General features: G+C 40.8%; 1 protein-coding gene across 7 annotated transcripts in view; it reads left to right on the top strand.

Moving 5' to 3' along the window:
* The first annotated feature begins 715 nt into the window (after positions 1-715).
* si:ch211-26b3.4 (connector enhancer of kinase suppressor of ras 2) overlaps positions 716-22504 on the top strand; it is a 165074-nt gene continuing 143285 nt past the window's right edge. For 3 of the 7 annotated variants that reach the window (XM_061901755.1, XM_061901754.1, XM_061901750.1), the window contains exon 1: positions 719-992. In XM_061901755.1, coding sequence (XP_061757739.1) covers positions 929-992 — 64 coding nt within the window. In that variant the 5' untranslated portion in view covers positions 719-928. Of the gene's footprint in view, positions 993-22504 lie in introns of all 7 variants that reach the window. The other 4 variants (XM_061901756.1, XM_061901752.1, XM_061901749.1 and 1 more) reach the window with 4 other exon arrangements.

Here is a 22504-nt window from a genome sequence, read left to right as displayed (position 1 = left end):
GAGTGTGATACCACAACAGAAACAAAATAAAACAACACGGCAAACATCGCGTCTCTGCGGCGGGCCAATAAAAAAAGGAGCCACAAACGGCCCCTCGGGCTGAAATTTGCACAAAAAAAGTGGAGAGGTGAGGGCAACTTGTTTGACACAATATTGAGTTTAGAGCCCCCCTTTGGACTTGTGTGTGTGTGCTGTCAGAGGGGGCTGAGTCGTTAATCCATGACGTCACCGGTGTTTCGAACGCACAGCAGGGGGCACTGTTCCTCGCAGGGGTGCACACAACTGCTGATGCTTATAGTCGTAAAGAATACAGATGCTCTTAAATTGAAGTACAGTCAACTTCAGCGGAAGGCACAATCCCAGCATTATTGAAGCACTTTTGTGTGTGTGTTCGGCTGACCTCCCTGTAGTTAATCACTTCTATTATACAAAGCCACTTAATCTTTCCCTGAGCGTATGTGTGAGTGTGCGTGTGTGTATGTGTGTGTGTGTGGACAGTGTGGAGGGAGGTGAGGGGGACATTGGTTGCGTATGATGTGCGTTGCACCATTCCCCGGTTCATTGTGAGCGGGGGCCCTTGTGATGCTGCAGCGAGGCGGGCGGGGGTAGTAGGAGGAGGCGAGGGGGAGGGGTCGCTCCCATCGAATCCCCGTCTCGGAGCGCGTGAGCTACTGGCGGGAAGGCACGAGGAAAAAGAGAGGGAGGGATCGAAGCAGGCAGGGCGCGCGTCTCTCTCTCTGTGCGTGCGCGTAGATTGCACCACCGCATCCACTTCAGCGCTCCTGCAGGCGGCCATGCTCCGATGGAGGGGATAAAACCGACCGCCGCGTCTACGCTCTCCAAATTATCCGGCGCCGCGTCGCTCCAGATGTGACTGACAAGTCGTTCCACTCCTGTGCAGGTCGACGCATGCAGCGGCTGTGACATCATGGCTTTGGTTATGGAACCTATAAGTAAATGGACGCCGAAGCAAGTACTGGACTGGATGAAGGGTAAGTTGGGATCCCGTCTCTGCACCACTGACGTGCCGGCTTGTATGTGACCTGACTGAGGATGATGCTGGTGATGGGGGCTGGAGGGGGAGGGGGGAGTGGATGGGGCTTCTTCTATCAGTGTTTTAACACTGATGGTGCAGTGAGTTAAATGTCCTCCTGCACATGCATATATTGTGTCATGCTTTGGTGCTGATGGTGCTGCTGATACAGACGGAGTCAGCAGCATCACTGGTTAATGTGGAAGCTTTGTCATCGGGCTTTGACACACCGACACTCATATGGCCGCTCGGTGTGTGTCAACGTGTGTGTTGCATGTGATTAATGCCTTTAGCAAACCCAACCTAAAAAAAAAAAAAACTGCACACAGTCAGCATCCATGGATTTCAGAATCAGCACCAAGGACAGCGCTTCACCTCACAAAGGGAACAACATTGCCTTATTTGTTGATGCAGTACGAATAAGTGACCATTAATCATGTGTGTGTGTGTAGGAGAGAGTTGGTTAAATGTGTGTGTGTGTGTATGGGGGGTAGTCACACGCTGATCAGCAAAGGAGCAGTGTGACACAAACTGTGGCGGCCCTATTGACAGGAAGATGAGCTAGACAAGGGAGGAAAGGGGGAACGTCCGCAATCTTGTCAAGCAAATTAAGAGTGTATTTAGGGACGGCGTGGCGCAGTGTGAGAGTGGCCGGCGCAACCCGAGGGTCCCTGGTTCAAATCCCACCTAGTATCAACCTCGTCACGTCCGTTGTGTCCTGAGCAAGACACTTCACCCTTGCTCCTGATGGGTGCTGGTTGGCGCCTTGCATGGCATCTCCCTCCGTCAGTGTGTGAATGTGTGTGTGAATGGGTAAAGGTGGAAGTAATGTCAAAGCGCTTTGAGTACCTTGAAGGTAGAAAAGCGCTATACAAGTACAACCCATTTATTTATTTATTTTATTTGTGCATGTGGTGTATTGTTTTTTGTTTTTTTCAGCGGTGGATCACGACTCGTAGAGGTAAAATGCTGAGGTGGTTAATAAAACCCCCAGAGGACGAGGAGGGGAGGAAACAGGGCCCCTTAAGGTGAAAGTCCCTGCTTTTGTGTAATTGGCTTCCTGGGCTACACACAGCCTTTATTTTCTGTTTTGTGGAATGTTCATTTCTGCTGAACGTTGTAGTTCCGATCCAGTCGAAATAAATTTTTTGGACAATTATTTCCAGCTGACACCTGGAAGATTAAACATGAAGCACCTTTTTTTTCATTTGTATTCAGTTGATTTAAAAAAAAAAAAAGTAAGTAATGGGCGTTTTGTGCTGAAGAAATGAGCGACGGTGATTCACAAGAAAGAAGGTTCCTCTCTGTGTCGTCTTTATAGTCTTTTTTGGGTGCGTTTGCTATGTTCATCCTTTTCTCAGTTGGGTTCATAATTGCTTGGAGGTGTGAATGTGAGTGTGAATGTTTTTATGTGTAACCCCCTGTTGACTGTTCCTCTGCCATATTGGAGAATGAGCACTCAGCTTTACTTTTAACAGTTTCCTTCGTTTTCAATCAAATGTTGGGTTTTGTACACATTGAGCAGTGTTCTGTATGTTGATGCTGTACCCAAGTTACATATATACACATTTGAATGGAAGAATTTTAAAGAATCTAAAAATATTCTGGATGTATATCTGAGATATATGGCGGAATGAAGAACAATCCTAATAACTGATATGTCCCAACTGTGTTCTAAATTTTTTAGAAGGGTGTTGGGCTTCAGAGCAAATTGGGGTTCTATGCCTTGCTCAACGGCAGTGGACAGCAACAATGCACAGAGAGCATTTAAAGGCCTACTGAAACCCACTACTACCGACCACGCAGTCTAATAGTTTATATATCAATGATGAAATATTAACATTGCAACACATGCCAATACGGCCAGTTTAGTTTACTAAATTGTAATTTCAAATTTCCCGCGGAGTTTCTTGTTGAAAACGTCGCGGAATGTCAGGAAATATTAGCGCAGCACCATCTGCGGCTAAAATTTGTCTCTTTTCATCGCGCAATTAAACAGTATTCTGGGCATCTGTGTTGCTGAATCTTTTGCAATTTGTTCAATTAATAATGGAGAAGTAAAGTAGAAAGATGGAGTTGGGAAGCTTTAGTCTTTAGCCACACAAACACACAGTGATTCCTTGTTTAAAATTCCCGGAGGTGAAGCTTTACTATGGATAAGAGTGGTCAAGCGAACATGGTTCCCGACCACTTGTCAACCGGCAGGTTTCGCTGAGAAAATTGTGGTAAAAAGTTACCTCTTACCAGAGATCAGCTGAACTTGCGCCGTCCATGCAGCTGACGTCGACTTCCCTCAGAGACTAGTCTCAAGATACCCGTGGACACACCCCTCCGACTATCAGGTACTATTTAATCTCACTAAAACACTAGCAACACAATAGAAAGATAAGGGATTTCCCATATTTATCCTATTTAATGTGTCTAAAAACATCTGAATCTGTCCCAATGCAATCGCCTTTTTTTAACTTTATTTTTATTTTTGTATTTTTTTTGTAGTCCTTCGCTATCAATATCATAATCCACAAATCTTTCATCCTCGCTCAAATTAATGGGGAAATTGTCATTTTCTCGGTCCGAATAGCTCTTGCTGCTGGAGGCTCCCATTATAAACAATGTGAGGACGTGAGTCGCCCTCGTCATCGTCTGCGACTTCTGGTAAAGGCAAGGCTTTTTTATTAGCGACCAAAAGTTGCAAACGTTATCGTCGATGTTCTCTACTAAATCCTTTCAGCAAAAATATGGCAGTATCGCGAAATGATCAAGTATGACACATAGAATGGACATGCTATCCCCTTTTAAATAAGAGAATCTCATTTCAGTAGGCCTTTAAGATCCTCCAAAGGCAATACTGTAGGTCCTGAATTTGTGAACTTAAATGGTCCTTAAACAGTGTTCGCAAATCGAAAAGTTAGTATATTAAAATACATTTCATCATAAGAAGCAATGTAAACATGAATAATGGGTTCCAGCCTCGACAAACGTCCATAATGTTGTAAAAGTTCATACATCTGAACACAATCCTATACAGTTCTGTATCCAAAAACAAACATAACAAGATGGTTATGAATCGGCTTTATATGTAATAACAAAGTTAAAACAACAACCAGCTAAACTGTCCTCATTTTCAGCCGCTCTCCCAACACGCACACACACTGTCACTTGTCCTGTGGTGCACTCACAGTTTGAAATCACAAACCTCTAACTTTAACAGCCAGGTCGTAACAATGATTAGAATAAAAAAATAAGATCCACTTTACCTTTTTGGGTAATGTTCTTTGTGTGCAGGGGATTAGAGGGAGAGGGGGGAGGAGGCAGTGTCCACAATGCTGGGGACACTTCCTAAATGTTTCAAAACCAGACAGCGCTTGTCAATTGCTTTGTTTGGACTAGAAAATGTTCTAAAAAGCTAACTAACACTAGTATAGTAGCTAACAATAGCACTGCTGTGCTAACTGAATGAGCACCGGAGATCTATCAGCCTGCCCCCAATGAATGTGCTGCCGAGCACAAAATGGCTGCGCTGCAAACACACAATGGGTGAATGAAACGTTTGTACGCTGAGACAAGGTCATACAACAAAGCATATTTTTATTCGGTCTATCAAAAGATCTATTTAAAAAGTTCATACAGTGAGCGGTTTGTAAATTGAGGTCGCACCGCATTTTAGTCGTCTCAAAAGTGCAACTGTCAAAGAATACCCAGTTCTTGTGTCTACTTTCCTCAGAGTATTATTAAGTGTTCAGATTTGTGTTGAAAAGAACATTTAAAATATAACTTAAAAAAAAAAAAGTATCATTATTCGGCAAAAATGTGCATTATTTTACTGCTAACAGCCAAACATTTAATATTACCACTATATGTTGAATGGTATTTATTTTCATAGGTGTCATGTAATGATTTGGTATGTGAAAGCTGGCGTTTGCTCTCAAATATTTCTTAATGTTGCTCTTTTTGGGACGGCATAGCTCGGTTGGTAGAGTGGCCGTGCCAGCAACTTGAGGGTTGTAGGTTCGATTCCCGCTCCCGCCATCAGAGTCACTGCCGTTGTGTCCTTGGGCAAGACACTTTACCCACCTGCTCCCAGTGCCACCCACACTGGTTCAAATGTAACTTAGATATTGGGTTTCACTATGTAAAGCACTTTGAGTCACTTGAGAAAAGCGCTATATAAATATAATTCACTTCACTTTTTTCTTAAAAAAAAAATTTTTTTTTGCTTTTTGCTCTCATCTTTTGGTGATACAAACCTAGACCCCGGGCTCAGGCTTTTGATTTTATGGATGATTAAACTAGGATATTGTAGGCCAGTGTTAATCTGAACTTGAACGTTGGTCTTTTTTGTTGTTGTCTGGATGCCCTTCATCTCTCTTACACCGAGTAAAGTATTGTACCACTTTAATGGCGCTGTGACAATGGGACCCCTTTCGTAGAAGCTTAATCATTTTCTCTTTCAGAACACCACAAGACAAAGAAGTACTTAAATGTATACGTCTTTGACTAACGGGTTAGGGGAAAGAACCAACATTGCTGCCCAGTCAAACTTCAGATGAATGACTATAAACAGCCCTTTGAGACACTGGTGATTTAGGGCTATATAAATAAACATTGATTGATGTGTCTAATGGAGGGAGAGTTGACAACCATTTGCTTTGCACCTTTCCGATAGCCTTAATGTTGACTTTTTATTCACGTATTTTGAATACATTTTTTTAAGGAATGGAGAAAATTGGGTTTTGTCCAGTTTAAACTCATCAGGTATAGTTTGGCAATAAATCTAAAAACAGTGATTGTAATGATACAATGGAATCAAGTGCCCCAAAAGTCATTCAATCAGTAGGTCAACCAAAACTGAACATATGAATTAACTCGACAAGTGTGTTTTGCTTGCCAATATGGGTGTACCAGTATTGACAATGACCAGAAATGTAACCTACTTTGGTCTATGCATGCTCCATTAACGGCCTCTCTTTTGACTTAGTTTTCACGCTGGATGCAACCTGATGTAACCCTGGCTAAGCAGGGAACCCTTGCCCTGTGCCCTAAAAGGAAAAAAATCATGGGATACCACCACTATTAGCACTAAAATAAATAAAATATTAATTACAGTCAGGTTGACGGCCGTGGAGACAGATCAAGGGTTAAAATCTCCATTAAGGTACTTTCTGCGTTTTTAATATTTAATTTACTAACTGCTTCTTTGCTATTACTTTTTGTATCATATTTGTACAAACTCCATTTCCATATGAGTTCGGAAATTGTGTTAGATGTAAATATAAACGGAATACAAATATTTGCAAATCCTTTTCAACCCATATTCAATTGAATATGCCACAAAGAAATTACATTTGCAAATAATAATTAACTTAGAATTTCATGGCTGCAACACGTGTTAATGTAGTTGGGAAAGGGCATGTTCACCACTGTGTTACATCACCTTTTTTTTTTAACAACACTCAATAAACGTTTCGGAACTGAGGAAACTAATTGTTGAAGCTTTAAAACTGGAATTCTTTCCCATTTTTGTTTTATGTAGAGCTTCAGTTGTTAAACAGTCCGGGGTCTCCGCTGTCGTATTTTACGCTTCATAATGCGCTACACTTTTTCGATGGGAGACAGGTTTGGATTGCAGGCGGGCCAGGAAAGTACCCGCACTCTTTTTTTATGAAGCCACGCTGTTGTAACACTTGTCTTGCTGAAATAAGCAGGAGCGTCCATGATAACGTTGCTTGGATGACAAAATATGTTGCTCCAAATCCTGTATGGACCTTTCAGCATTAATGGTGCCTTCACAGATGTGTAAGTTACCCATGCCTTGGGCACTAATTCACCCCCATACCATCACAGATGCTGGCTTTTGAACTTTGCGCCTATAACAATCTGAATGGTTATTTTCCTCTTTGTTCTGGAGGACACCACGTCCTCTGTTTCCAAATATAACTTGAAATGTGGACTCGTCAGATCACAGAACACCTTTCCACTTTTCATCAGCCATCTTAGGTGAGCTCGGGCCCAGCCAAGCCGGCAGAGTTTCAGGATATTGTTGATAAATGGGTTTGGCTTTACATAGTACAGTTTTAACTTGCACTTACAGATGTAGCAACCAACTGTAGTTACTGACAGTGGTTTTATGAAGTGTTCCTGAGCCCATATGATGATATCCTTTACACACTGATGTCAGTTTTTGATGCAGTACCGCCTGAGGGCTCAAAAGTCCGTAATATCATCGATTACGTGCAGTGATTTTTCCAGATTCTCTGAACTTTTTGATGATTTTACGGACCGTAGATGGTAGAATACCAAAATTCCTTGCAATAGCTCGTTGAGAAATGTTGTTCTAAAACTGTTCGACAATTTGGTTACAAAGTGGTGACCCTCACCCCATCCTTGTTTGTGAATTACTTAGCATTTCATTGAAGCTGCTTTTATACCCAATCATGGCACCCAACTGTTCACAATTAGACTCCACACCTGTGGGATGTTCCATATAAGTGTTTGAAGAGCATTCCTCAACTTTATCAGTATTTATTGCCACCTTTCCCAACTTCTTTGTCACGTGTTGCTGGCATGAAATTCTAAAGTTAATGATTATTTGCAAAAAAAAATGTTTATCAGTTTGAACATCAAATATTTTGTCTATGTAGCATATTCAACTGAATATGGGTTGAAAATGATTTGCAAATCATTGTTTTCCGTTTATATTTACATCTAACACAATTTCCCAACTCATATGGAAACGGGGTTTGTACATATGATATTTGCTGATGCTGTTTTGTTGTTGTTGTTTTGGTTTTTATTGTTGTTATTGCTGTCTCTCTGTCTTATCCCCCTCTAGTCCCTGCAATTTCCCTCAGTCTTACTTTTTTTCTCTTTTTATCTCCTGCTCCGGTCGGGCTATGCCAAACATTAGTATAAATCCATTTAATAAAGTTGGATACAAATAAGGCAACAAGAGAAGTATACCACACTTCTCTATTGTAAAGTAAATCTGTACAGCAAATACGGGCATCTACATCAACAATATGATTTGCCTGAGTAGCTGGACAGGAAAAAAAAAAAAAAAAAAAATATTGGTCTACTTGTTTTACCTGGGTACGCGTGGATTTTTTCCTTTCATAGCCCAAAAAACATGTATATTAGGTTATTTGGAGTCTAAATCATAAATAGGTGTTAATACGAGTGTGAATAAGTGTTTGTTTAATTTATATTGGCTTGTGATTGACTGGTGTCTTGAAAGGTAGAGCACAAGTACATTTGCTTTACATTATTTCCTATGAAATAAAAAATTTTTGATTTAGAAGACATGGACATCAAAAGTGCCTTTCATTGTATTGTGTTAATCTAGTAGGCATTATTCTGTATGTTTGTTTTTATATACGTTTTTTTTAAAGTAGTATTGATTTAGCATTCTTGATGATTGTAGTGTTTTAATGGTTCAAAATTAATATCAGTCAACACATTAGTCCTGAAAGGACCTCACTTTTTAGGATTCTTTTATTCATCAATCTTTTTAAGCAGAAGACTAGACCACGTTGTGCTGCTGGTGTACTTCAAACAGCAACAGTGAGGCTGATCGAAAGATGACTCATCAGCATTTATTTGGAACACCCACGCTGGAGGAGTTTCCTCTCTGTGTTTGAGCGTGACTGGATGTGTCAGGGTGTGTTCCAAGGTGTTGTTGTGTCGTGCAAATAATATATATATAGCAATGCCTCTCTTCCTGCACGACTACTTTAACCAGTAGAGATACTATCCTTAAAATAAAAGCAGTTCTAAATGTCCATACTGCTCAGTCTGTTAAGTGTATTCCAGCACATTGTTGGTTAAGACCGAGAAGAAGAATGAGGTGTTTCCTTATAAAATGACAGGCCAGCTACTTGCCTGGCATGCAGACACAAAAGGAAAACTCTTCCGTTTTTCTACTGAAGGACATGCGACTGGAAAAGATAATGAGAGAGCAGAGGATTAGCGCATGTCTCATGACTCATAAGTACAAACACTGTACTTCAGTCAGAACATTGATTTATTATTTTCAACCAAATGGAGCACAGATATAAAATATATTCAGTACTTTTTAACCAAACTATAGCAGTAACTGAATATCAGACCACTGTGTTCAGAACTGTAATGGTGAGGATATACATTGACTGTGAGTGTGCTTGGAAAGGTTGCAAGTTTGATCCTCAGTCCACCCCAATGTCCTTCAGATGACCCCCAATCCACTTGCTCCAAATTGTCAGGATCTGGGGAGTGTGGCTTGCAACGTAAGTAAGTAAGTAAATCTTATTCATGAAGCGCTTTTCACAGATAAAATCACACAGCGCTGTACTAAACATAGGTGAAGTAAAACAAAAATTAATGTTAAAACATCAGGGGCAACATCATAAAAATGATACAAAGTGGATTATAAAAGATAGTTAAAGGGTGCATTAACTAAAAGCTTTACTAAAAAGAGAAGTTTTCAAACGTTTCTTAAAAGTTTCAACACAGTCAAGATCACGGAAGGACTGGTGCAAATTGTTCCAGAATCTGGGAGCTATGGCCTGGAATGCCAGGTCTCCACAGGTTTTAAAATGAGTTTTTGGGATCTTTAAAAGACCCTGGCCTGAAGACCGGAACGTGATCCCAACATTGCAGAAAACGGCAGTCAGATAGGACAAGGAGTTGAGGCTGGAGCAAGAGAGCGAGAATCCAACAGACTAACCGACTACTGCTGATAAGCAATCTGAAGAACATTATTTAAAAATAAAATCAAGTTAAACCTGCTCAGTGATGTCATTCCTGAATGATATCACAAAATAAAACTGAGTCAAACCTGCTCAGTGATGTCATTCCTGAATGATATCACTGAGCAGGTTTGACTCGCTTTTATTTTTCAATAATGTTCTTCAGATTGCTTTTCAGCAGTAGTCTGTTAGTCTGTTGGTTTCTCGCTCTCTTGCTCCAGCTCCAACCCCTTGTCCTTTCTGACTGCTGCCTTTTAACAGAACGACAGGTGATTAGATGAACACTTCCAGCTCTGTCATCCACTCACCTGTTGCCAACCTCGATGGCGGCCCTGCCACACCCCGCTTCCCTGCAGGTGCGCGGGCCACGCCCACCACAGTTCTATTAAGTTCCACCTGGTTCACTTCTTCACGGTTGTGCCATTTTAGTTTGTAGAATGGTGCTAGATGTTCTGTAATAGGTTGTGCCCTGCTTTTGGTGCCAAGTAATTCTAGATTTACATGTATTTTGCCTGCCGTTTTCTGCAATGTGTGGATCACGTTCCAGTCTTCAGGCCAGGGTCTTCTAAAGATACCAAAAACTCCTTTTAAAACCCGTGGAGACCTGGCATTCCAGGCCATAGCTCCCAGATTCTGGAACAATTTGCACCAGTCCTGCCGTGATCTTGACTGTGTTGAAACTTTTAAGAAACATTTGAAAACTTCTCCTTTTAGTAAAGCTTTCCTGAATGATATCACTGAGCAGGTTTGACTCGCTTTTATTTTTCAATAATGTTTTTCAGATTGCTTTTCAGCAGTAGTCTCTTAGTCTGTTGGTTTCTCGCTCTCTTGCTCCAGCTCCAACCCCTTGTCCTTTCTGACTGCTGCCTTTTAACAGAACGACAGGTGATTAGATGAACACTTTCAGCAGTGTCATCCACTCACCTGTCGCCAACCTCGATGGCGGCCCTGCCACACCCTGCTTCCCTGCAGGTGCGCAGGCCACGCCCACCACAAGAGCTAATTAACAATGAGCATCAGGTGTGCTAGTAAGGGCATGGAACAGAAAGTTAAGGTGCTTCAAACCACAGACAACAAACAGAAACTGACGAAACCAGAGCACCAGGACAGGAAGTGATTCTAAACGACAGGAAGTTGATAACACAACAATAATTGTGAAGGGTCATGACAAAAATGCTGCATAGTCCCAGTCTCCAATGCAATATATGCTACCACTATTCATTTAGAAATGAGGGAACAAAGTGGTGTAGACAGGTGTGTCCCTTTGTACAGTGTACTGTATATGAGGTGTGTCAGAAAAATTCCTGGACTGATGATCACATTCCTCAGTGTGAGGAGTTCTTCGATCACGTAGCACTTCTACAAATAAATTCTGGGGAATTTGCTTTGTTTAGGGGAGCTAGAAGAGGCGAGAGTTGTGGCAGGACCACTAGTGGCTGCTTGCCCTGAACATTTGATCAGAAGAACATTGACATGCTGGACCAACCTTTGTACTAACCAGACTTGGCTCCATGTTATTTTTTACCCCTCCTTTTCAAGCTCAAAGAGGTCATCAAGGAAACATGTTTTGAAGGTGTGGGCAACATGAAGCTGGGCCTGATGATAAAGTTGCGGCATATCCTGGAAAAAAATCATTCCAGGAGTGCATGAAGGCAGGTATGAGAAGCTTCAGTAGTGTGTTAGACACGTGGACGACGTGGCACGGTTGGGAGAGTGGCCGTGCCAGCAACCTGAGGGTTCCTGGTTCAATCCCCACCTTTTACCAACCATGTCACGTCCGTTGTGTCTTTGAGCAAGACACTTCACCCTTGCTCCTGATGGGTCTTGGTTAGCACCTTGCATGGCAGCTCCCGCCATCAGTGTGTGAATGTGTGTGTGAATGGGTGAATGTGGAAATAGTGTTGAAGCGCTTTGAGCACGTTGAAGGTAGAAAAGCGCTATACAGGTACAAACCCCGTTTCCGTATGAGTTGGGAAATTGTGTTAGATGTAAATATAAACGGAATAAATCATTTTCAACCCATATTCAGTTGAATATACAACAAAGACAACATTTTTGATGTTCAAACTGATAAATATATATTTTTTGCAAATAATCATTAACTTTAGCATTTGATGCCAGCAACACGGGACAAAGAAGTTGGGAAAGGTGGCAATAAATATTGATAAAGTTGATAAATTCTCATCAAACACTTATTTGGAACATCCCACAAGGCTAATTGGGAACAGGTGGGTGCCGTGATTGGGTGTAAAAGCAGCTTCCATGAAATGCTAAGTAATTCACAAACAAGGATGGGGCGAGCTGTCGTATTTTAGGCTTCATAATGCGCCACACATTTTCGATGGGAGACAGGTCTGGACTGTAGGCGGGCCAGGAAAGTAGCCACACTCTTTTACTACGAAACCACACTGTTATAACACATGGCTTGGCATTGTTTTGCTGAAATAAGCAGGGGTGTCCATGATAACGTTGCTTGGATGACAACATATGTTGATCCAAAACCTGTATGTACCTTTCAGCATTAATGGTGCCTTCACAGATGTGTAAGTTACCCACCATGCCTTGGGCACTAATACACCTCCATACCATCACAGATGCTGGCTTTTGAACTGTGCGCCTATAACAATTTGAATGCTATTTTCTTCTTTGTTCTGGAAGACACCACATCCTCTGATTCCAAATATAATTTGAAATGTGGACTCGTCAGACCACAGAACACCTTTCCACTTTGCATCAGTCCATCTTAGGTGAGCTCGGACACAGCGAAGCCAGCGGCGTTCCTTGGTGTTGTTGATAAATGGGTTTGGCTTTGCATAGTAGAGTTTTAACTTGCACTTACAGATGTAGCAAACAACTGTAGTTCCTGACAGTGGTTTTATGAAGTGTTCCTGAGCCCATGTGGTGATATCCTTTACACACTGATGTCGGTTTTTGATGTAGTACCGTCTGAGGGATCATTGCTTACGTGAGGTGATTTCTCCAGATTCTCTGAACTTATGGATGATTTTACGGACCGTAGATGGTAAAATCCCTAAATTCCTTGCAACAGCTCATTGAGAAATATTGTTCTAAAACTGTTCGACAATTTGCTTACAAAGTGGTGACCCTCACCCCATCCTTGTTTGTGAATTATTTAACATTTCATGGAAGCTGCTTTTATACCCATTAATGGCACCCAACTGTTCCCACTTAGCCTGCACACCTGTAGGATGTTCCAATTAATTATTTGATGAGCATTCCTCAACTTTATCAGTATTTATTGCCACCTTTCCCAACTTCTTTGTCATGTGTTGCTGGCATCAAATTCTAAAGTTAATGATTATTTGAAAAAAGAAAAAGGTTTATCAGTTTGAACATCAAATATGTTGTCTTTGTAGCATATTCAATTGAATATGGGTTGAACATTATTTGTAAATCATTGTATTCCATGTAAATTTACATCTAACACGATTTCCCAACTCATATGGAAACGGGGTTTGTATAACCCATTTACTTGGGGGTTTTGGAGTTTGGATTGTGTGACACCAGTCCTGGAACCTTTGAATCTATATCCAATATTATATATCAACACAATTGAACAGCCTTATTGCTAATCCATTGTGTCTAAATGTAGTATAGATTTCCTGAAAACTTGTACGGTTTGTTCTTAGCTCAGAACAGATCTTAGCTAAGAAAACATTTGGTGAATGCAACAAAAGGGAACCGTGAGTCACATTCTTCTTTCTTGGCATATCGTTCATAATGTTGAGCAGTGATTCTCAAACAATAGTACGCTGGCTCCATCGAGTGGTACGCCAAAGAATCACTTGATTAAAGTACAGTGTTTTATTTGACTCGATTTAAACACTCTTATTGTTCAACTGTGTGTAATGTTACAGTGGCCACAAATAGTAAATATGCTTGTTAAATAAAACCTATCCCTTATTAACCGGAAAAAACGGAGGGGCAGTGGAATAGTGGCCGTGCGCCACCCGAGGGTCTCTGGTTCAATCCCCACCTAGTACCAACCTCGTCACGTCCGTTGTGTCCTGAGCAAGACACTTCACCCTTGCTCCTGATGGGCGCTGGTTAGCGCCTTGCATGGCAGCTCCCTCCATCAGTGTGTGAATGTGTAAATGTGGAAGTAGTGTCAAAGCGCTTTGAAAACCTTGAAGGTAGAAAAGCGCTATACAAGTACAACCCATTTATCATTTATTTATTATTTTTAATTAAAACTTGGGCCTCCTATACGCTGCTGTAGGGGTTTGTACGGTATACCGGTACATGTCAAACTACTTCCTTAACGTAAATGACCGCCATAACCACAACACCAGGGGGAGTTCCACAAACCACGTTAAACCCAGATTCCGATCTAACAAAGGTCTTAACTCATTCTCTTTCTATGCCACATCAATGTGGAATGCACTCCCAACAGGTATAAAAGTAAGTGCATCTCTATCCTCCTTCAAAACCGCTCTAAAACAACACCTCCAGGCAACTTCAACACTTTACTAATACCCTCCTCCATTCACATCCCATCTCCCCGGATTATAAACAACTCAAATGTACTTCTAATGTATATACTTGTTCTTATGCTATCTGAACTCACTATGTTCTCTGCTGGCTGTACATATCCTACTAAGTCAGACCTACACTGTTTCAATGTCCACATTTCTCTGTTGATGCAATTGTTGATGACTGAAGTACTGATATCAACCAAAGCTCCTCATCCCACCCCCCGGATTGTAAATAATGTAAATAATTCAATGTACATACTATGATGATTAACTTGTGTGATGACTGTATTATGATGATAGTATATATTTGTACCATGAATTGATTATCGTGGACCCCGACTTAAACAAGTTGAAAAACTTATTCGGGTGTTACCATTTAGTGGTCAATTGTACGGAATATGTACTGAACTGTATAATCTACTAATAAAAGTATCAATCAATCAATCAATAGTAAAGTACCGCGATACTAATGAATCATATTCGGTCTGTAGCACCTCTGAAAAGTACTGGTCCACCACCTCACTTGTCGTTGTCACGTCGTGTCATTGCTGGTTTATGAACAGACTAGTATGTTCGGTAGCGCACAATCATGGAGTCCTTACAAACAGACAATGTGCGTGCACAAAAAAGGTAGAACGGACGTCTTTTGGCTTAAGAACTAACGATAAAGGTGAAACTATAACACTGAAACGCCTGGCGGAGGAGATGCTTTAAGACATGGCAATAAGCTAGCCCCAGTTGGCAGTGTTTTAGCTACTTCTAAATCACTAATCCTCGCCTCCATGGTGACAAATAAAGTAACTTTCTTACAAGTATCTGCAGGACGAGGAATAGCTAAACATGCTTCTCTACACACTGTAGCTCACCAGCGTCAAAATGTAAATAAGCGCCATTGGTGGATCTACACCTGAGATCCACTGTAATGATATCAAGTACAACACCGTATCTAGTCGATACTACTATGATTATGTCCATAGTTTTTGGCATCACAACATCTTTCGTTTTTTAAAATTTACTTTATGTTTATAAATTCAGGAAATATGTCCCTGGACACATGAGGACTTTGAATATGACCAATGTATGATCCTTTAACGACTTTGTATTGGATTGATACCCAAATTTGTAGTATCGTCCAAATCTAATGTAAAGTATCAAACAACAGAACAATAACTCATTATTACATTTTAACAGAAGTGTAGATGGAACATGTTAAAAGAGAAAGTAAGCAAATACTAATAGTAAATGAACAAGTAAATGAATAATTCATTTTCTACCACTTGTCCTTAATAATTTTGACAAAATAATAGAATGGAAAATGACACAATTTTTTACTACACACGTCAGCAGACTGATTAGGAATGTTTGTTTGTTTACTTACTACTCAAAGACAAGTTGTCTAGTAAGTTCACTATTTTGTTTAACGACAAACTTGCAATAAGAAACATATGTTTAATGTACCCTAAGATTTTTTCTTAAAATAAAGCCAATAATGCAATTTTTGTGGTCCCCTTTATTTCAAAAAGTACCAAAATAATTTTATTACCGGTTGGGGTACCAAAATATTGGTATTGGGAACACACTACGCTGCTGTATTTTAATGTTTGTAATTATGGTGGTACTTGATGAGCCAAGTGCTATTTAAGCGAGTACAAGGTGAAAAAAAGACTATGGGGATGAGAACCACTGATGGAGACGCTTGTTTAGAATATTTTCATAACATATAAAAAATGATGTGTTGGTGAATAAGATCAAATAGGATTGGAAAAAAATCAGTCTAACTAATGCGTTGACACATGCTAATTTGGAGGATCCGCCAGAGACTTATCCAGCATCATTTGTTTGTTGTATTAGCTAAAGACCACTCCACATTTTTGGTGCCCCTGTTAAAAAACAAAACTCTCATAGGTTATTTAGCTATTTGAAAGACCACATTTTCTAACACTGCGATGAGAGGGCGACTTGTCCAGGGTGTACGCCGCCTTCCGCCCGATTGTAGCTGAGATAGGCACCAGCGCCCCCCGCGACCCCAAAGGGAATAAGCGGTAGAAAATGGATGGATGATTGGGCATTTTCTAACAATCCACTGTGTTCCCTGATTCCCCTGCTGACATGCTAAAAGTGTGTGTGATGGCTAAAGACTTCCCCTGGCTGTGACTGTGTGCTTGTTGTACTTTCTTCTGCATTCATTATTTATGCGTGATGCTCATTATACACACAGATAGGTGGTTAAACCGCCTCCATTTCTTAATTCCCGCCATCATATGAAAAAGTAATCTAATATTGGATGCACTTAGTTACAAGAAAAGCAACTACTAACATTCAGTACATCAATAACTAGTTAAAATGTGACAATGGGTAAACAGTGGCTGCAATATAAGCACGCTAAATCTGATAAAACAGCACCAGAAACATGAATTCCCGCAACGAGCACGTATGCATGCACACACATTCATATAAACTTGGGAGCTTTAAGTGGGGCATCGGTCGCCATGGAAACCAGATCTGTTCGTGTTTGAGTCGCAACACATGTCATAAGATGGGGAGGCAGCACAGACACACAGATGCCCTCTGCATATGTCTAGAATACACACCCAGACACAGAGTGAGGCACATAAGCATGGAAGGCTTGTAAAATACTCTCCCTGACTGTTTTATATCTCTGTGTATTGAGCGAGAGAGGAACAGGAAATTTAGAAACGAGGATGAACAAAAGGCTGAGAAACCCTAAGACGGGGTAGGAAACAAGGGCATGATGGAGGAAAGCATAGTTGATGGCTAAGGGGTGTGTGCAATGAGAAATGCAGTGGGGATCATATCAAAGTACCCTTTCTATCTTGACAGAGCATCCAGTGTGTGTGTGTTTGTCTGTGTGTGCACCTGTTGTTCCAGTTGCAGCAGTTTTATCACCACATTTGTGACACGTGTGACTTTGATCCCACACCTGACCAAATTGTAGTATTTTCGAGTTTTTCCTATCCATGCGTGGACATATAGTCACCAAATCTCAGGTGTTAGGGTCCAATATGTATCTCCAGCCTTCAGTTTAATAATCTGACCTTCAAATGGCAACTGGTTCCAGAAATTGAAGAAATCTGAAATCGGAAATGTGTGTTGGAACACTCGGACTTGCAAAGTTGAGGCACCTCTCGAGTAGGTACAATACCTCGACTTTACAGTCATGTAGGAATTAGTGTTGTGTGTACAGAGGAAGGGCACAGACAGGAGGGATGGCGTATAAGCTCTATATATCAAAACATATGCACCATATATAGCCTGTGTATATATATATATATATATATATATATATATATATATATATATATATATATATTTACAGTGGGGCAAAAAAGTATTTTGTCAGTCACCAATTGTGCAAGTTCTCCCACTTAAAATGATGACGGAGGTCTGTAATTTTCATCATAGGTACACTTCAACTTTGAAAGGCAGAATGTGGAAAAAAAAATCCAGGAATTCACATTGTAGGAATTTTAAAGAATTTATTTATAAATTATGGTAGAAAAAAAGTATTTGGTCAACAATTCAAAGCTTTCACTGATGGAAGGAGATTTTGGCTCAAAATCTCACGAAACATGGACCTATTCATTTTTTCCTTAACACGGATCAATCGTCCTGTCTCCTTGGCAGAAAAACAGCCCCAAAGCATGATGTTTCCACCCCCATGCTTCACAGTAGGTCTGGTGTTCTTGGGATGCAACTCAGTATTCTTCTTCCTCCAAACACGACGAGTTGAGTTTATACCAAAATGGATACATGGATGATACAGCAGAGGATTGGGAGAATGTCATGTGGTCAGATGAAACTAAAATAGAACTTTTTGGTATAAACTTTTTGGTATATTTTCTTCCCGTCAGCCTTTTTAGCGCTTCCATATGGAGTCTACTGACAGCGCTAAGTTAAAACCATGCACTATTTTGTATTAGAAATGGCAAATGTGGAGGGTGCATGCGAATGTACAAGCCAGTCTGCCCATCAACAAGAGGATAGATAGAAAAATAGGGAAGTTATTGACTGCAATGTCAGACAAAAAGGGCAGACCAAAACTTTACCATATATGAAGATAACCGCTGACGTCACATATTGGAAAAACGTCACAAGTTGTGCAAATTCCAAACGGCCCATTTGGAAGAAGTATGAATGAAGGCAAGATTGTTTTATAAATCAAAATTTATCTGTATAGGAATTTTCTTACATATAAAATGTAACACAAAGTGTTTTTCATTTAAAAACCATTGCTTCTTTCCCTCATTGCAAAACCTCAGGTTGAAACAGTCAGTCCCCCCAACTACCACCCTAAACACCCTTTTCCCTCTAACACAGTAATAAAAGTCATGTAAAAAAACATGTGGCTGTGCATGGAAGAACCAGGTAAGAGAATATCTCCATCAAAGTTGGTTTTGCATAATAGGTCCCCTTTAAGATACTAAGCAATGTAGTGAATTTGCCGGTTTTATGGTGATTATTATTATTTTAGTGGAGCGGGGACACATAATTAGCTGCTGGCTGTAGTATGTCAGTCGAGGGACTAAAAATACAGTGTTAGAGGGAATCTGCATTTGGTATCCACATTAATAGGCATTAAATGGAAATGGCAATCACACACTTTTTCACAGAAAATGTCTGATACTGAGATGTTTGGTCGATCGGCACACTCCTAGTTATAATACTTTATTATCAACTTCCTATAGATTTGCAGATGTATAGGAAACTTTCTTTTTCAGTGTAGTCAAGCTTTGTTAGAATATGAAATATTGTAATGACTGCAAGATGACGATGGGGCAGAATGAGTGTGCAGAAATAGGCCTTTTATTGACACTTTAATGCGTCAACGGGGCTTGGTAACTCTTCTTCTTTGACTTAAACTTGGATTTAGATAAACTTTATTGATCCACAAGGGAAATTGTTCCACACTGTAGCTCAGTTGAAAAGGATGGAAGGATCCCTTTAATTAGAAGGCAAATGCCACTGCCTCCTATAGCCCAATCTCTGAATCACAGCTCAGAAATATCTATCTATACATCCATTTTCTATATAGGGCTTCACGGTGGAAGAGGGGTTAGTGCGTCTGCCTCACAATACGAAGGTCCTGCAGTCCTGGGTTCAAATCCAGGCTCGGGATCTTTCTGTGTGGAGTTTGCATGTTCTCCCCGTGAATGCGTGGGTTCCCTCCGGGTACTCCGGCTTCCTCCTACTTCCAAAGACATGCACCTGGGGATAGGTTGATTGGCAACACTAAATTGGCCCTAGTGTGTGAAAGTGAGTGTGAATGTTGTCTGTCTATCTGTGTTGGCCCTGCGATGAGGTGGAAACTTGTCCAGGGTGTACCCTGCCTTCCGCCCGATTGTAGCTGAGATAGGCGCCAGCGCCCCCCGCGACCCCAAAAGGGAATAGGCGGTAGAAAATGGATGGATGGGCATTTTCTATACACTGTACTAATATTTCCAACCTTACAGTTTGGCTCGGTTGGTAGAGTGGCCGTGCCAGCAACTTGAGGGTTGCAGGTTCGATTCCCGCTTCCGCCATCCTAGTCACTGCCGTTGTGTCCTTGGGCAAGACACTTTACCCACCTGCTTCCAGTGCCACCCACACTGGTTTGAATGTAACTTAGATATTGGGTTTAACTATGTAAAGCGCTTTGAGTCACTAGAGAAAAAGCGCTATATAAATATAATTCACTTCACAATTCACTTCACTTATGAAACAATAACAGAATAAAAGATACGCACAAAATCATGTCAAGAAACAGCCATAGGTTCAAAAATCCTTTTTCGCCCATTTGTCTCTGTGCAAAGTCAAGTAAATGTGCAAGCTTGTTTAATTCAAAAAAGGTAAAATAACACTGGTACAAACAGCAAAAGAAACAGCGTGCCTACGCACGGGAAGCTAATGCTAAACTTAGCATGGATACAAAGCAGTCCAAAAGTTACGTGCCGAATGCACGGAAGCTAAGGTGGAACTTAGCAAGCAGTTCAAAAAAGCGTGCCGAGCGCACGGAAGCTAAGACGTGACTTAGAAAAGTACAAAGAGATAAAGAACGCCAACGTGACAGTTGCTTACCGCAAACAAACCACCCAGAATGAACACAGGTAGCAGGCAGGTTTAAATACTCAAACAGTAATCATAAACAGGTGTGCGTCAGAAAGCCAGTGCAGGTGGAACAAATGAGGTAACCATGGAGACCAAATGAAACAGGAAGTGCTCAAACTAATCGGATCGGAAGAGTCCAAAAATAATCAAAACACACAAAAGGACTCAAAAACAAAAACTGTCGGATCCGGGAGGCGGATCGTGACACACTGTCGAGTCCTCACTGAGACTGAATCACCCAGGTGTGTGATACTTGTTTGAGCACACTTCTGCATAAAGATATGCGGGCAAACTGACTATTGATTGATAATAAAGTATATTGTAATAAATTATATTGCAAATTGTTTTATGCAATTTTTAGCAGTAAAATCACACAGACGGCGCACAAAAATTGCAGCAAACCTTTGGCAAAAATACTCGTGGAAAACCAAATCATATGAAAAGTAAGGCTCACAAAAACTGAGGCTGCACTGTGTATTGACGACAATGCATGTTTAAATCAATCTTATCAAAACATTTTTTGGTTCACATTTTTTGCAACGCTTTGACATTCTGGTTGTTTGCTTGTTCAGGTAAAGTACCCAGATAATAATCAGCGGTGTCAACAAAGACGACTTTTCCTCCGTGTTGCTTTATTTGCAATGTATTACTCACTGCTCTGTAGAGCAACACTTTCTGTGTATATTATTGTCCTGGCCACTGCTCAATAAGAGAAAGTGCTATCGAGTGCTTTGTTGTGATGCATTAGAGTTTGCTTACTTTTGCAGTGTCGATATGATGGCATAGATTCACAGACATCAAATGACTTGAACCAGACGAAGTACACTGAAAACTAATTGTGTTAAACACCGTGTGTGGTACATGTACACAATTTAATGCTATTTAGTGGGATTCATTGTTTTTTTTTGAGCATGTATTTCTAGATTTAAAGTTGATAGTAGGTGTGCTAAACCAGTGATGTGTTCATGTGAACCAATACGGTGCTAAATACCTGGGGACTGGTATCGATTTTCTATAGTACCTACTTTCCTTTTGTTCTTATAGTAACAAATAAAAATTGCGTTTGTATATATATATATATATATATATATATATATATATATATATATATATATATATATATATATATATATATATATATATATTATTATTTATAAACACAATTTTTATTTGTTACTATATGAACAAAAGGAAAGTAAAATAAAAATAAAAATTGCGTTTGTATATATATATATAGGGCTTCACGGTGGCAGAGGGGTTAGTGTGTCTGCCTCACAATACGAAGGTCCTGCAGTCCTGGGTTCAATTCCAGGCTCGGGATCTTTCTGTGTGGAGTTTGCATGTCCTCCCTGTGAATGCGTGGGTTCCCTCCGGGTACTCCGGCTTCCTCCCACCTCCAAAGACATGCACCTGGGGATAGGTTGTCTGGCAACACAAAATCGGCCCTAGTGTGTGAATGTTGTCTGTCTCTCTGTGTTGGCCCTGCGATGAGGTGGCGACTTGTCCAGGGTGTACCCTGCCTTCCGCCCGATTGAAGCTGAGATAGGTGCCAGCACCCCCCGCGACCCTAATAGGGAATAAGCGGTAGGAAATGGATGGATGGATATATATATATATATATATATATATCCATCCATCCATGGATGTATATATATATATATCCATCCATTCATCGATTTTCTACCGCTTATTCCCTTTCGGGGTCACGGGCGTTGCTGGCGCCTATCTCAGCTACAATCGGGCGGAAGGCGGTGTACACCCTGGACAAGTCGCCACCTCATCACAGGGCCAACACAGATAGACAGACAACATTCACACTCACATTCACACACTAGGGCCAATTTAGTGTTGCCAATCAACCTATCCCCAGGTGCATGTCTTTGGAAGTGGGAGGAAGCCGGAGTACCCGGAGGGAACCCACGCATTCACGGGGAGGACATGCAAACTCCACACAGAAAGATCCCGAGCCTGGAATTGAACCCAGGACTGCAGGAACTTCGTATTGTGAATATATATATATATATATATATATATATATATATATATATATATATATACAGTACAGGCCAAAAGTTTGGACACACCTTCTCATTTCAATATGTTATTTTTACTTTTGTGACTATTTACATTGTAGATTGGCACTGAAA

The sequence above is a fragment of the Nerophis ophidion genome, linkage group LG05 (assembly GCF_033978795.1).
Source record: "Nerophis ophidion isolate RoL-2023_Sa linkage group LG05, RoL_Noph_v1.0, whole genome shotgun sequence".
Taxonomy (NCBI): Eukaryota; Metazoa; Chordata; class Actinopteri; order Syngnathiformes; family Syngnathidae; genus Nerophis; species Nerophis ophidion.
The sequence above is the reverse complement of the archived record's forward strand: the minus strand, read 5'-3'. Positions and strand labels throughout refer to the sequence as shown.